Consider the following 13,841-nt stretch of genomic DNA (forward strand, 5'->3'; position numbering starts at 1 on the left):
TGAAAATACCCATTGAAAAAAAAAAAGGAAATACAAGGAATTAAATGACAAAAAAAGCCTTTATTAAAACTTTTCAAGTTACAATGATAAATGGTGGATTGTCACTTTTTATGATCAGTGAGTTTGGCTCTTACACCACTCATCAAGCTTACAGGGAATTGTGTTACAGGTCTGAAGTACAACTGTTTGTGCTGCTGTGTAGCAGCCTGCTACAGTGTACTTTACCACTCTATAGTACCTTCACACCTAGGCAGTGCTTCAGAAAGGTTCATTGTGGTAACTGCTTGCACACCACTTCCTTTCATTGCTAAGTAAGAAGAAATTATTAATTTGGTTATTGAATAATACCATGTAAAGATACCAAGGGTAAATACAATTCAATCATTTTGGATTCAAACCCTCCCCCCCATGCTCTCAAGCAGTCACACTATTAGAAAAATGTATTTCTATTCCACCCTTAAACTTTTGTATGGCAGTTGAACCCTCTAACAGAAATAAATTGCTGTAGTTTTTCTTTTTGACTACTTGGATCCTGTAGAGAGCAGAGCAATCAGTCCAGATGAAGCACTTATAGAAAGAATATAGTTTCTGTAGGGAAAAGGTTAAGGATATATACATATGTAGCTATACCACCTCTTTAATACAGAAAATTTAGAAGCTTTATGAAAAACAAGGAATTGAAATGAACTGCACGTTATCAAGAGAGCAATCTCACAACTCACATCATAAATATAGCTGATAATGACAACACATAGGAGTAGGACTACAGTTGTTTCAAGAGAGATAATAAAGGATACACAGTGGGGTTGAAGTTCTTCAGCACAAAAAATGAAGCAATGATAACCAAGACCAGAAAGAGAGTATTGTTGTAGAAGATAGAAAAAGTTGTTGCTTCATAGTCTGCAACTTCATTTTTCTTCCACAGAATTCTAGGAAGAAGTAGAGACATTATTTCAAACATATTTAAATCAGTGCATATCCTGGCACATCCACCATTATGAAGCAATTAACACCCAGAGGACTGTAAACCACATACCCTTGCTTTTCTCATAGCCAGCTTCCTGAAGACAGAGCACAGCAAGAACTACCAGTCAACTCATTAGGCAAAACCCTGCTTATAGCATGCACTCGTACACTCAAATGACTTACGCTCGTTTTCCTACCAGGGACATCAAAACTAGCCCCTCATAAATAGTATTTCTTGTGAGCCTGAATCTGTTAAGATGTTACCAGTGTGCCTGGAAATGAGTAGGGAAGATAAGGCTTTTTCCTCCAAAGACGTGATGGCTCATTACCTCACATGTTGTACAGTCCTAATGGGCATCTATGCTAATAGCAAGTGCTTCCTGATGCACCCATCAGGCATGTGTGTGGATTTCCATTGGTATAAGCTATTCAACTGGAAATCGACACATCAACACATGCCAGGTATAACCATGAGAGTAACGAATACAACCAGTGATTAGTGGTGCAGTCTAGCAGTGTATGGAAATGCTAGCCTGAAGGAACTTGCATGCCACTCTTGTGGCATCACACCAGCCTGTCCTCAAGGAAAGGAGCTTTTCTTATTTCTGAAGACAGTGGTGATGCTTACTCTTCACAGAGTTATCATAAGGGATGTACAATAAGGTGTTTTGCTTTGCAGCTCAAGGACTGAGAGGTTGCCCTACAGGACCTTAATGATAAATGTTTCAATGTGTAAGACCTTACATTGATAACTCACCTTGACAAGGCTTTACAGATGAACAAAAAGCTGACAGTACAGCTTCTACTTATCAGAAGATAGAAAAAAAAAAAAAACCAACCATGGCCCAGTACCTCTCATTGCCTTAAAGATGGTAGGCAGTATTACAACAAGGGAGAGGAACAAACAGGATTACTCTTGTTTGTTTGGAACAAAGAGGATTACCTTTCATCCTTCTCCTTACGAGACATCTTCCTGTTGTCTGCTTCAGACAGCTTGCGAGTAACTTCTTTGGAAACGGCATCTTCTCTTTTCTGTGCCACTCTGTAAGCAACATCATTTATGTTAAAGTTGAAAAAAAAGAAAACCACACCCCAACCAACAAAAATCCCAATAAAACAACTCTGGGATTACAGGAAGTTGTATTTACAGTGAAGAATAAAACTTAGCCAAGACACTGATCAGTTTTTCCTGAGAAGCAAAGTAGCTTTGCTGTTTCATTGCGCTCTTAACTGACAAGAATTGTCTATTTAATAGTAATGAGAAAGATAACAGAAACCAACTAGGAGAGACTTCTGTGTAAAATAGTTTCTGGAGTAACATTTCAGACATTCTAATTCATAAAAGAAGATGTTGCAAATGCTGGTTTTGTTAAATCAGTTAATAATAAGTTCTACTTCAAACAGCCACCAAACTTACTTGTGTTTGAGAACAAACTTGACATTCTTGTATGCAAAAGCTACTAGATAGGTACTGATGAGGGTCATTACACTATACAGGACTGCAGACTGAACAAGATCCATATGCCATATCCTCCAATAAAGCCCTTAAAAAAAAAACAGAAAAAAAAAGACATTTTGAGTGGTTTCCCTCTCCAAGACAAATGCCACAGGAGTTCTACACAGGTTACCAAGCTCTGTAATTCAGCCCTGGCTTTGCAAAATCACTCTGAGGGCTTTCAAACTGCATTAGAAATACTTTGGAACAAAGAAGTCTGCTTTGCTTGTGGCTGGAAGGAGACCACATCACACGCAGCTGAGAAGCAGCCCAGCACAGCCAGACTGACACGTCAGTGATCGACCGGTAGCTCGTCCATCTTTACCCACCACAGAGCCATCACCCTGCCCGCTATTCCAAATGGCACCGGCTTCCAAACTGGATCTAACACAGCACAGAGACAGTCAAGATAATCCTAACTGAGACCGGCTCAAGGCGGCGAGTCCCAGCACCCCGGTGGACCCCAGACCGCAGTCGCCAGCGGGTCACGAACCCGAGACAGGCTGCGAGGAGTCCCTACAACCCCTCCAGTCCTGCCGCTCGCCCCTTCCCAGGGCCTGCCGCCCCCTAACCCGCGATAGCGCAATCCCGCCTCTCACAGATGGGGATGGCAGACACGATGAAGGCGTTGCCGAAGAAGAGCGCGGAGGACTTGGCAGAGAGATTACGGCTGAAGTCCTGCAGGAGCAGGTCCTCCTCGGACTGCTGCCGCCCCCCGGGGCCGCCTTTGGGAGCCATGGCGGGTAGCAGCACCGAGACAGTCAGCGCTCGGCGACTGCATCCGGGTCAGGCCGCCAGCGGGGCGGGGGCGGGTCTGTGCCACAACACTTCCGGGGCTGGGAAGGTTCCACCTCTGCCGGGCGGCTGTTAAGGCCGGTACGACAGTTACTCGCCTGCCCATTGTGAGTGCGGGCAAGTCCCAACCTCGGCGGCCCCGATGCGGCGCCGCGGAGCCTGCCCGCTCCCCGCAGCGGGGCTGCCCCGGGCTGCCGGCCGGCTCCGCGGCATGGCGCGTTGGAGGCCGCCGGCCTGTGGGAGCGCGGGTCCTGGAGGTTGAGGCAAGTGAGTAGTGGGGGCACGCCGGAGGACGCGCTCCCTCTGGGGCTGTGGCTGAAACTGTAGCGGTTTGCCTCGGGGAAGGAGCGAAAGCCCTGCTAGCAGTCGGCTCGTCCCCCGTATGTCCTTATTATCCGTAAAAACCCTAACTTCAGCTCCCACAGAGTTGGTGCCGTGTGCTTATCTGGTTCAAGTCTAGTTGTGCTTCTGCAAAGCATTTCTGTGTCATTTAACTCTTTGAAGTGTTCTCTAATCTCCCTCACACACACCAGTTTGGGAAGCCGCAGAAGGGGATCGGTTCTAAACGGTCCATCTACAGTTAGTGATAAAAGCCTGTGGGAGCCCACAGAAATTTCGGGGATTAACAGCAGCGTCTTGCTTGAAAGTGTGAAGGGCCGGCCGATGTGATACAGCTTTTGGGATGTGGCTCCGATGGTCTGGGGTGACTGTAGTCCTCCTTATCTCCTGCAACAGCGCTTTTTCCTTAGTACTTGGAACGTCTGTGAGACGGCTTTATTTACCAGAGTGTGTATCTTTTTAAAATTTAATGAAAGGAATTCTTCCACTTATTTCACCCCAGTTGCTAATCTTTGCTTGCAGGAAAAGATACGAAGTGCACGCAATGAGGGAATACTAGCTGAAAATGAAGTTAAATTTATATAATGAAAAATCATAACTCATTCTGATGGAGTTCTATAAAACACATGTAGTACGACTCTGTCTTTTAACAAATTTCCAAGGCCAAACTGGGAGTGGATTTTCAGGATTCAAAGTGAACTGAATGTCGTGTGCTAGCAGAATGGTATTGCTAATGTATTATCTACAGACAACTATGGGAGGTACCCTTCTGCTGGCAAGACCTTCCTTCTTGGCTTGGAAATACCTCTTCATTCCCAAGCTGGGTTAGCGGCACATTAGCTGATCAGATGAACTGCAGAAATTCTGAGTATCACAGAAACGTCTGCCTGTGCCCAGCAGACGTGTGTGTGCGCTTTGCTGGATTTGCAAGTGTCCCTGGCTTTTATTGATTCATTTTTTATGAGTATCTGTTATGTGAAACACATGGATACCTCTTTCTTCTCATGTCTCTCTTCCTTACTCCCTGCATCTCTGGTTATAGTAACCTGTTCAGAAATAGCTTCAGCAGTTCCTGGCTTCCACTGGTGGGGAATGCTGTTTGCCCATTAGATGGCATTCTGAAATCTGTGCTGAGGATCATGCTCCAGAAAGAGTGGAAACCAGTGTTGGTTTCTTTGTAAACCACATTAAAACTAAACGCATGGTAGGTAACATTACTGCTCAGTGTTACCAGTCATGTGAGTTTTCTTATTAAAGAACATTGTTAAGAGTCATACAAAGTAGTTGGAATCTGTGGGAAAGATAAGGATTGTGTCAAGATTCAGATGTAATAACTGACGCTGTTCTTGCACAGGTTTATTCCTTCCGCTCACCTGAGTGAATTTATTTTCTGTTACGGAATGTAATGAAGTCTAACTTCCTGTTCTTGGTTTGGGTTTACATGGGAAGGATGCTGTTGTTTTGGAACAAAATCTGCCTGGTGACCATCTGCCTCCATTAAGATGAAGTATGACATTGTTTTAGGCAGTGCAATGATGAATGATTTTAATGAAAAAAACAAATGGATACTTTGTTTTTTTTAAAAATCCTGGCACTGCAAACTCTAAGCAGAACTCTGCATACAACAAACCTGTCACTAGAGCTTCACACTCACTCTATGTGTGCTCTAGTGGCTTCCATAACAGTAAATTGGACAACCAATTTCTGTCAGAATAATACAAATTTTTGCTTAAGTGCCTAAATTTGCATTGTCCTGTCTGAATCCCCATTCAGAAACTGCTGGGAACATAAGGCATCAAAATCAGAGGAACAATGGCTCAATGACCCAAAACCACAAGTTCTGATAATAGAAATAGTAATGCCATTATCTTTGTAACTTACAAAGTATGTTCCTTAACATTTTTTTTTTTTCCCTAAAACACAGAAACAGTACTAAATATTCTGTAAACGCATGGATTATCTTTACTGCTCTCACTTTTTCTCTAAATCTCTAAGCTGGACCAAATCTTAAAATAAGGGCAGTGACATTTCCCAGCAGGATTTGTTTTGTCTATTTTATTGTTGCCACTTATCAGTGTGAAGTATAGACTCCAAAATATGTTTGCATTGGATTGGAAGGTGGACTCTCCTAGGCAGGTTATTAAATAAGTCTGCTCTTTAGAAGAACTTTGTCATTTTTCATGCCAGTATGAGCCTTAATGTCCCAACATCTAAGAATGGTTTTCATAAATATGGCTGTCTTACAAAAAAACAAGACAGCTCCCCCAGTGAGTCCATAACTTATTACTAGGGTTTTTTTTTCAATTGGTTAATTTATGCCATCTCTTCCTCTAGGTGTTGAAATCCTAAAAGAATCCCTAATGTGCAGAAGGGGAAGTTCCTGCAAGACAGCCCAGACAGGGGGAAGCCTCAGGTGGGTCAAGAACACAACAGGAAAGCTGTTGTGGTGGCTCTTCCCATTACCACAACAGTGCTATGAACAGGTGCCCTGGGACAGATGAGCCATGAGTCTTTATAGCTGTAGTAGCAAAAGCAATACCACGACACAGAGTTGTTCTAAAAGTGTTTCCTTTTCTCATGTGTGTCTCCAGTGGGTCAGTGTGGGAATATCTGGGATGAAACTGGTGTCTGGACTGCGTGTGCGGAGGGAGGAGTTGGCTGTTTCAGCAGTGGATGCCTGAGGTTGTATAGCTGTACTCATCTAGCCAATAGTCTTGAGCATCTTGGTTATTATTGGTCACTGGTTAGCAACTTTCTAAACATCTGTTTATTTCTCTCCCTCTTTTTATTGATGTGTTCCATCAAATTACTATATTACAGAATCTTGTATAGCAGTTCTTTCAAGCTGCATTTGCTACATTTTTTCACATTGCATAGCAACTTTTCTGTCAAGACTCTGTTCAGGCTAGCCTAGCTATGCTTACCTAAACGCTTGGGAACTCACCCACAGAAGTTGTTTCTGCAAGTAAGACTTCTCCACTGCATTGAAAATTCTGTATCACTCTGAGCTGCAGTTCTTTCTTAGCATAGCTCTGCTGTAAAGATTACAGGTTCTTACACGTGACAATTTATACAGTCCTTCTAATGTAGTTCAAAGACTCCTGATAACTGTTTTCTAGCTTGCAAAACCTGTAGAAAAAACTCTCCTGACATCAGTACATTATGTGTGAACAGACCAAACATGACCATTTTTGCTGTCACCCAAAGTTAATATTAGGATGTCCCAGTATTTCTTATACCTAACTGAATTGTTCACTTGTTAGTTAGCTGACATCTTGTTTAACAAAAGAACTCTTAAAAACTCTCAGCCAGAAATGCATCTTTTTCAGGGTAATGATTACTATCACATTCCAACAGTAACAGTTGTTATCAAGAAGAAATACTGACTGGCAAGAATACTGAGTCCCACATAAAATAATATTTGTGATTAAAATACATGTAAAGGCAGTAGTGACTATAGCTGATCTCTGTGTTGTACAATTCATGTTTGTAAAAGTAACATAGAACATAGTGTGCTGTGTGGAATTACCTCTATAACAAAAAAAAAATATTCTCAACATGGACTTTGACACACCCTCTCTGTACTTTGCTTTTATAACACTAGTTTGTCAGAGTAAATCTTCAGAGTTACACTTAACATATACATGACATTTTAAAATTGCTTATTTCAGATGGTTATACAAAGTAAGGCAGCAGTAAGTTCAGCTGTCTTTCAGAAAAGGAGAGTCTCATTTCTCTGGTGTTGTCTCCCCATCCTTGCACGTGTTTTGTTCAATAGTGCCAGTGATGTATACTCCATTGTACTTGGGGGTGTGTATGTTCTCTTTTTAAGTTAGTCTAAGAAAGATATTGTGCCTTTGGCTTCGTGTTAATGTTTACCCTGAATATGATGTTTTACTGTAGACTTGAAGCATCTGTGCAGTCTCTTGCATCTCTTTCAGTTCATTATCTACATGCCATAGTACTGTATGCATTTTAGTTTAAATCATACAACAGCCAGAGGAATGATCCCATTCATATGAAAATACCTTTTTATTTTCCATATGTAACTAAATTGTAAATCTATATCTAAAGATAACTTGGCTGACCCTTGCAGCCATTAATTCTTGCTGCTTACTTACCAACCATTGCGGTTTTGTGTGCTTCTCTGAAAGGTTTTTTTTTTAAGTACAAGACAATATCATTTACTTTCGGTAACCAACTCACTGTCAAGTTCCCTGCAGGTGATCCTTCCTTTTGCCCTTATATAATTGTTGTAGCTGAACCATTTCATTTCACAAAGATACCTGTCTACTTTGTTGTTTTAACTTAAGTAATTCACTGAAATTGAGAACACTTCCTAGTAGTGTAGATGCAGACTAAAAAATTTGTGATGAAGACTTAATATTGAAGCTATCTATTACAATTCTTTGTGGAAATTGTGTGTTCTCCTCATTCTCATTATAAGAAATCTGGACAGATTTTCTTTATTTCCTCTAACATCTCTCCCTTCCCCCTTCCCACCTTGTTAGTTAGGAAGGAAAATTCCATAGCTTTGAGAACTGCTAGGTTTTTACATTCACATCTAAATCTAAATTCAGACTAACTTTCTTAATGGCATTTGTTCTAGAGTCAGTGGACTAAACTATATCCAGGAATTAAATTAAAGCAGAGCAAAAGCTTCACTATAGTTAAGACTGACACACACACACACCCCGCCCCCTTTGTTCAAAATTGAACTCTTCTGATATTCTGAAATCCCTGTGTTTGCTTGGATGTATTGAAATTTCTCATGTGGTAAGGGATTAGTGTGCCGAGTTGTGGATCAACAGAATGGGGATTACTGAAATACAAAAGAAAAACCTTTGAATAAACACGCGTGACACTCAAACTGAGCAGCTCTGGCTCTCTTTGTGTGAACTAGTTGGATGAGAAGCTTTCCAATTCTTCTGTGTACTGTGCTTTTTTTTTTTTTCTTTTTTTAAGCATTCTGTGGTGTCTGAGGTTTGAAAGTGGAGACACAATCTGGCTGTATTCTTTTTCAGCCAAACCAGCTCCTCGATGTGATTTAGAATGTAGCCCCCAAAAGAGCACAGCTGTCACAGGTGGAGGAGCAGTCTGGGGCTGGTAAGGAATGGCACTGGCTTAATACAATTTTGTCTCCAGATGCTGTTTTGAGAGGATAGCTTTCTTATCTGGGTGTGGGTTTGCAAAAATCTATGACTCTGTAAGGGGAAGAGAATGTCTGAGTTGCTGTTGTGGTTTAAGCCCAGCCAGTAACTCAGCATCATGCAGCCATTCCCCTTCCACCTCCAGATGGGATGGGGACATCTGGAAGAATGTAAACCCCATGGGTTGAGATAAGAACAGTCCAGTAACTAAAGTATAATATAAAACTATGACTAATAATGATAAGGGAAATAACACGGGGAGAGAATATAAAACTAAAAAGGGAAAAGGAAAAAACAATAAACACAAGCAATGCACAATACAGTTGCTTACCACCTGCTCACCCAGCCCTACCTGAGCAGTAATCTTCCCTTCCAGGTAACTTCCCCCAGTTTATATACTGGCCATGACATGCTGTGGTATGGAATACCCCTTTGGCTAGTTTGGGTCACGTGTCCTGTCTCTGCTTCCTCCCGGCTTCTTTTGCCCCTCCTCACTGGAGAGCATTAGAGACTGAAAAGTCTGAGTTAGAGTAAGCGCTATTTAGCAACAACCAATACAACAGTGTGTTGTCAGCACTGTCTTCGGGCTAAAGCCAAAACACAGCACTGCATTGCATCAGCTACTAGGAAGGAGAAAAATAACTGTTAGCAGTTGAAACCAGGACAGTTGCCCTTCTCTGTGTTAGGAAATGGGATGATGTTGCAATTATCATTGAGGTGGACAAAGTAGAGTACATTATCCAGTGCTGTGGCTTCATGAGCTGTTGTCTTTTACCTTCTGAGGATGCTGCACTGAAATAATGGATTGCTATGCTCACCTTTAATTTCTAAAAGCTGGAAGTTGCTGGATTTCTGTGACACTTGCTATATATGAAGGGAGCTCGGTGTAGCATATGTGATCCATTTTTGGTGTTTTGAAATGGTCTCTTCAGTTTCTCTTCACTGTTTAAGTTCACTCTCTCTGCTTCAGTTTCCTCCTTTGGCATTTTTAACATTCTGGTTGATAAGTTCTTCTGCCTGTAGACCAAATTAATAAAATGTTATCTATTAATAGAATCTCAGGGGGCTGCCTTGCTGAGTGTTTATCCCAGAAAGAGCATGGAACTAACCATACTTTTGAAAAGCAGTTATCAAATGCAGTATTTGGAAAATAGCTAAACTCTACAAGTATGAGTAAACCTAATATTCAAGATCTGGGGCATCTTTTTCTCAAACATTGAGGTCTAGTTTTCATGCTTTGAGATCTTCAGGCAAAACTTGCAGGGAATATAAAGAAAAGCTTCTAAAAGCAGGAAATAATTATGGTAGTCTACTTCATCATTTTGCGTATCACTTTTTATTCTTGTCAAACCCAAAATCTCCTGCTTTGTGTCCTGTGGCGGTTTGTGCAGACTGACGCTGCGCATATATGCTCTACAGCCGGATGTGATCCAAGGGTGGCAGACAAGCAATTTCTTGTGTGGAGGCCACTGGAGAACTCTTGTCACCTGCTCAGGAGAACTCTTCTAGACATGCAGCTCTGGGTGTGCCACCTAACATGGAGTTGCTATATGCTTTCCTTTTATAATGTAGTGGAGAAATACAGGGTGAAAGTAAAGGAGCTGTGTCATTAATGCTGCTGCACTAGGAGAGGCTGAGGAAGTTGAATGAATAAGCCTTTACTATAAGCAGACCTATGTGTTTTGTGTGCGTGGAAGACGATCGGTAGGATGGCAAAATAAGCTAAGGGTGTGACTTGAGATGGAGTACTGGTGTAGGGCCAAGGTTTGTTGCTAGTTAACGCAGCCAAGTCTGGAACCATCTATTTAGTTGCTGCCTGTGATTATGTATTTAGGCAAAGAGGATGCCAGGCAATCAAACAGTTGTTTAAATGTCAGATAGTCAGCCTCTTTCTTTAATAGCATGCAGACTATATGCAGTTCACGTGTAGCTCCCACACCAGGAGTACATACGGTGATCTGCAGTGGGATTATGCCGGTCCAGTTCTGCAGTCTGAATCCCTGTTAGTGGGAGCATGTCAGTCAGATGGGATTTCTGAGTCTGAAATGTGTCATCCAGGCACCCACCCTCTACTGCTCCATCCTTTAGCAATGTAGGAGGATCTCATGGTGGTTGGTGTCGGTTTACACCTGTGAGTTAGCTCTGGGGTTTCCCATTCCTTCACCCTTGAATTCAGCAAACATCTTCTGCATCTTAGCCATAGGAAAATTTTAGCCTGTAATGTGTAGTCAGAAGAGTTGGCCATTCTTGTACTGATGGTTCCTAAAATGCTAGTATCTAGAGTAAGAAGGATGAGCTAGAAACTGAAGTATCATGTGAAGAATGTTAGGATGAGTAAATAAAAGGGGGTATTTCTGACTACTTCATCTTCTGAATGACTATTTGTAACCATATGTAACACGGACTAGCCATCACAAACATCTGAACTCATCATGGTAATGCCCATTTCACTCCAATGGTCTGAACAGAATGAAGTATAAAGAAATCATATCCAGACAGTTTTAGACTTCAGGTAATGGCTGAGCCCAGCTATAGTGAATAAAATGGAGATATGAAATCTGATTAATACTAATACTGAGGATTCTGTAGGAGTCAGGCTACCAGTGAGTGCAGCAGCGCTACCACTGAGAATGGCATGACTTCTTGGCTGGGACAGAAAGCTCTCACAGGATAATCTGTTGCAAGAAAGCAAGGTCCAGGTATGTGTAGGTGTGCTCTGCAGCAGCAGATTGTGGATTCTGGAAGTCTGGTGTGGAGCTAGACATAATGAATAGGACAGGTGCTAGGCTAATGACAGGGCTTAAACCATGACAGACAGCCGCTCAGGTGTCTGCAGTGGTCTAGTTCTTCCCCAGGTTGGGTCTATTGAGCATAATGTAAAGCTCATGTGAAAGCAGTTCAAAACTTCTGTGGCACAGGTGTACGGAACTGCCCCTTGCAGCAGTATAGCTACATGCCTGTGGTGAGCTTGAGTGTGGTGCCAATTTGAGATGGCTCTGCATAGAATTATTCAGGTTCATTAATATCAATCTATTGATACAGATTGGAGATTAATCTATCCACAGAAAACAGAATTAGTTTTGTATTTTCTAGCTAGCCAATCATTGCTACACTCAATCTGGACCTACATGTCAGAAGAAATTCTTCCAAGTCATGTTTTTTTCTAAATTTGAAAACCCTTAGGAAGTGTAAAAGAAAAAAAAATCTTCACAAACAGAATTAATATAGCAAGGCAGTATGGTGTACCCTTCTGGAATCCTGATTTCAGCAACCCACAGATTCCTGAACTCTAGAAATAAAGCATTTATAGTGTACTCCCACACAATGATTCTTCCATAAAGAAATAATCATTCCAAAGCATATTCTTATTGTAAAACATAGAGCAGAAGCATCTCTCCTGCTCATAGTCACTTAAGGCTGCTTCCAAACAAAGAACATCTGCTGAATATAGCTATCATTTTGCTGTTTTCTGCATGATGCTGTCTAACACTGTAGTTTTATTTATGTGATCTACAGATTGTATCCATCCAGCTGCTCACAGTATCCACAGCAGGGAGGCTTTGGGAGTCAACACTAAGACAAACTGTATGCCATGCCATAGTGAAGGAAGACACACGGGATCACTGACGCAATGTGTGTCTCTCTTCTTATTGGTTACTTAACGTATGTGTTAAGGCAAAATGAAGGACCAGCCCATTTTCTTCCAGATGGGTTTGTATTATTACTCAGGGTTAAAAGTGTGTTGCTACAGCTGAGCTGGAACTATGACTAGCCCACTGGATGAACATGGTATGTTTGTGAATATTTTTCATTATTATTGCTGTTTTCAGAAAGCACAATTAAGTTTGACAATTTGAACATTAAGATTATTTCTGGAGCGTCAGATTTTTGTTCTTCCTCTCCTGAATCTTAGGAAAAAAGAAAAAAAAGTTTTGTTGAATTTGGTGTTAATTTCTTCCATTCATTTTATTTTTAACCTAATATGTGAATTTTTCTCCTCACTGTGTGAATCATGCAGAGCTTAGGAGAAAGGGCAGTCAAATTCATAATACTACTCCCTTTTATATTGTAACACGTGTGCCAGAATCATCAATGGTTTAGAATTAACCTTAAAAAAAAAATCTTAAAAGTTACATGGTATTATGTAAACCAGTTTGTATTTCTCATATTACGAAGGTTGCATAGAAGTGCTGCCTTGGCCTTATCTAAATACACATGCCTTGTATAGATTTAAGAGACTTCCTTGTACAGATTTAAGATACTTCCACAAGAGGGTGCACCCGTTCAACAAAATCCCATATAAATCAAATGAGTGTGTCTCCATTGTGGGCATTATTTTCTATCAGTCATTTTATGTATTAACTCATGGATCTAAATCAGCTTCAAAATGGGATGGATGCTTTAATCTATTGAATGTCCCAGAGCATCTCACCAGTCTGTAACAGATACATGAATAGATACATGATAATTTCTGGGTAAGCGAGTCAGTTAAGTTTACTCTTGAAAAAGAGGCACTGTGTCCAGAAGTCCTATTCATATGGATGAAAAGCTGTCTTCAGACTCCAGTCACAAAATGGTATTTAAACATTTGAGGGGTTTTAGTGTACTGAAATGTTACCTGTTTCTAACTTATGCCTAATGCCCTGCAAATGCGTACTGCATGCATCTTAAGAATGAGGTTTTTGGATTTTGTTGAGTTAGTTTTGAAGCATCATTAACTTTTCCCTCAGACTGGTACAACACTGGATAGTACAACTGAAGAAGGAAGCGCCATGTATAAAGATGATGCCTTGAGAGACTGCTGACTTGAGTGTGACTGATACAAGTTTTCTCTGTTTTGATTTTGTGATAAAATTATTTCCTGTTTCATAAGATATATGGGAACTCTTAGTAAACACTTCCTCTTAAGTTGTATAATGTTACTGTGCTGATAAGCTAAAAGCACTGAAGTGTTCTTCTGAATGTGTAGGCCAAAGTTCTAGGTCCATTTCCCTAAGACTGCAGCCCTATAATAGTAAGATACCTCCGCAGGAATGATTAACAAATTTTCCAGGAAAAGGGTCTGCTTTTTGCATGATGCATTCCCTGTCCAAATA

At 41.1% G+C, this 13,841-nt stretch overlaps 2 protein-coding genes across 4 annotated transcripts in view; one reads left to right on the plus strand and one right to left on the minus strand.

Annotated features, from left to right (window-relative positions):
- Nucleotides 1–40: 40 nt before the first annotated feature.
- Nucleotides 41–3,273, minus strand: SSR3 (signal sequence receptor subunit 3). Its single transcript, XM_062603261.1, has 5 exons — nucleotides 3,061–3,273; nucleotides 2,384–2,510; nucleotides 1,910–2,008; nucleotides 798–929; nucleotides 41–588 (listed from the first exon to the last, which is right to left on the minus strand). The coding sequence occupies exons 1-5, from the start codon at nucleotides 3,197–3,199 to the stop codon at nucleotides 522–524; spliced, it is 564 nt and encodes a 187-aa protein (XP_062459245.1). The 5' UTR covers nucleotides 3,200–3,273; the 3' UTR covers nucleotides 41–521.
- Nucleotides 3,274–3,367: 94 nt separating this feature from the next.
- TIPARP (TCDD inducible poly(ADP-ribose) polymerase) overlaps nucleotides 3,368–13,841 on the plus strand; it is a 40,250-nt gene continuing 29,776 nt past the window's right edge. Inside the window, exons 1-2 of one of the 3 annotated variants that reach the window (XM_062603258.1) lie at nucleotides 3,368–3,523; nucleotides 5,930–6,008. The gene's annotated coding sequence lies outside the window, so the exon portion shown is untranslated. Of the gene's footprint in view, nucleotides 3,524–3,769; nucleotides 4,800–5,929; nucleotides 6,009–13,841 lie in introns of those variants that run through there. The other 2 variants (XM_062603259.1, XM_062603260.1) reach the window with 2 other exon arrangements.

The sequence above is a fragment of the Pezoporus occidentalis genome, unplaced genomic scaffold (genome assembly GCF_034315485.1).
Source record: "Pezoporus occidentalis ecotype Australia unplaced genomic scaffold, CSIRO_AGI_Poc_V1 ctg8, whole genome shotgun sequence".
NCBI lineage: Eukaryota > Metazoa > Chordata > Aves > Psittaciformes > Psittacidae > Pezoporus > Pezoporus occidentalis.

Bases quoted from the DNA above. Each gene is read 5' to 3' on its own strand.
- SSR3 (XM_062603261.1), bottom strand. From the start codon at position 3,199: ATGGCTCCCAAAGGCGGCCCCGGGGGGCGGCAGCAGTCCGAGGAGGAC. The intron at 2,511-3,060 runs GTGAGAGGCGGG...TTTTTTTTTAAG, and splicing joins CGTGTCTGCCATCCCCATCT to GGCTTTATTGGAGGATATGG. The intron at 930-1,909 runs GTAATCCTCTTT...ACTTCTTCCTAG, and splicing joins CGTAAGGAGAAGGATGAAAG to AATTCTGTGGAAGAAAAATG.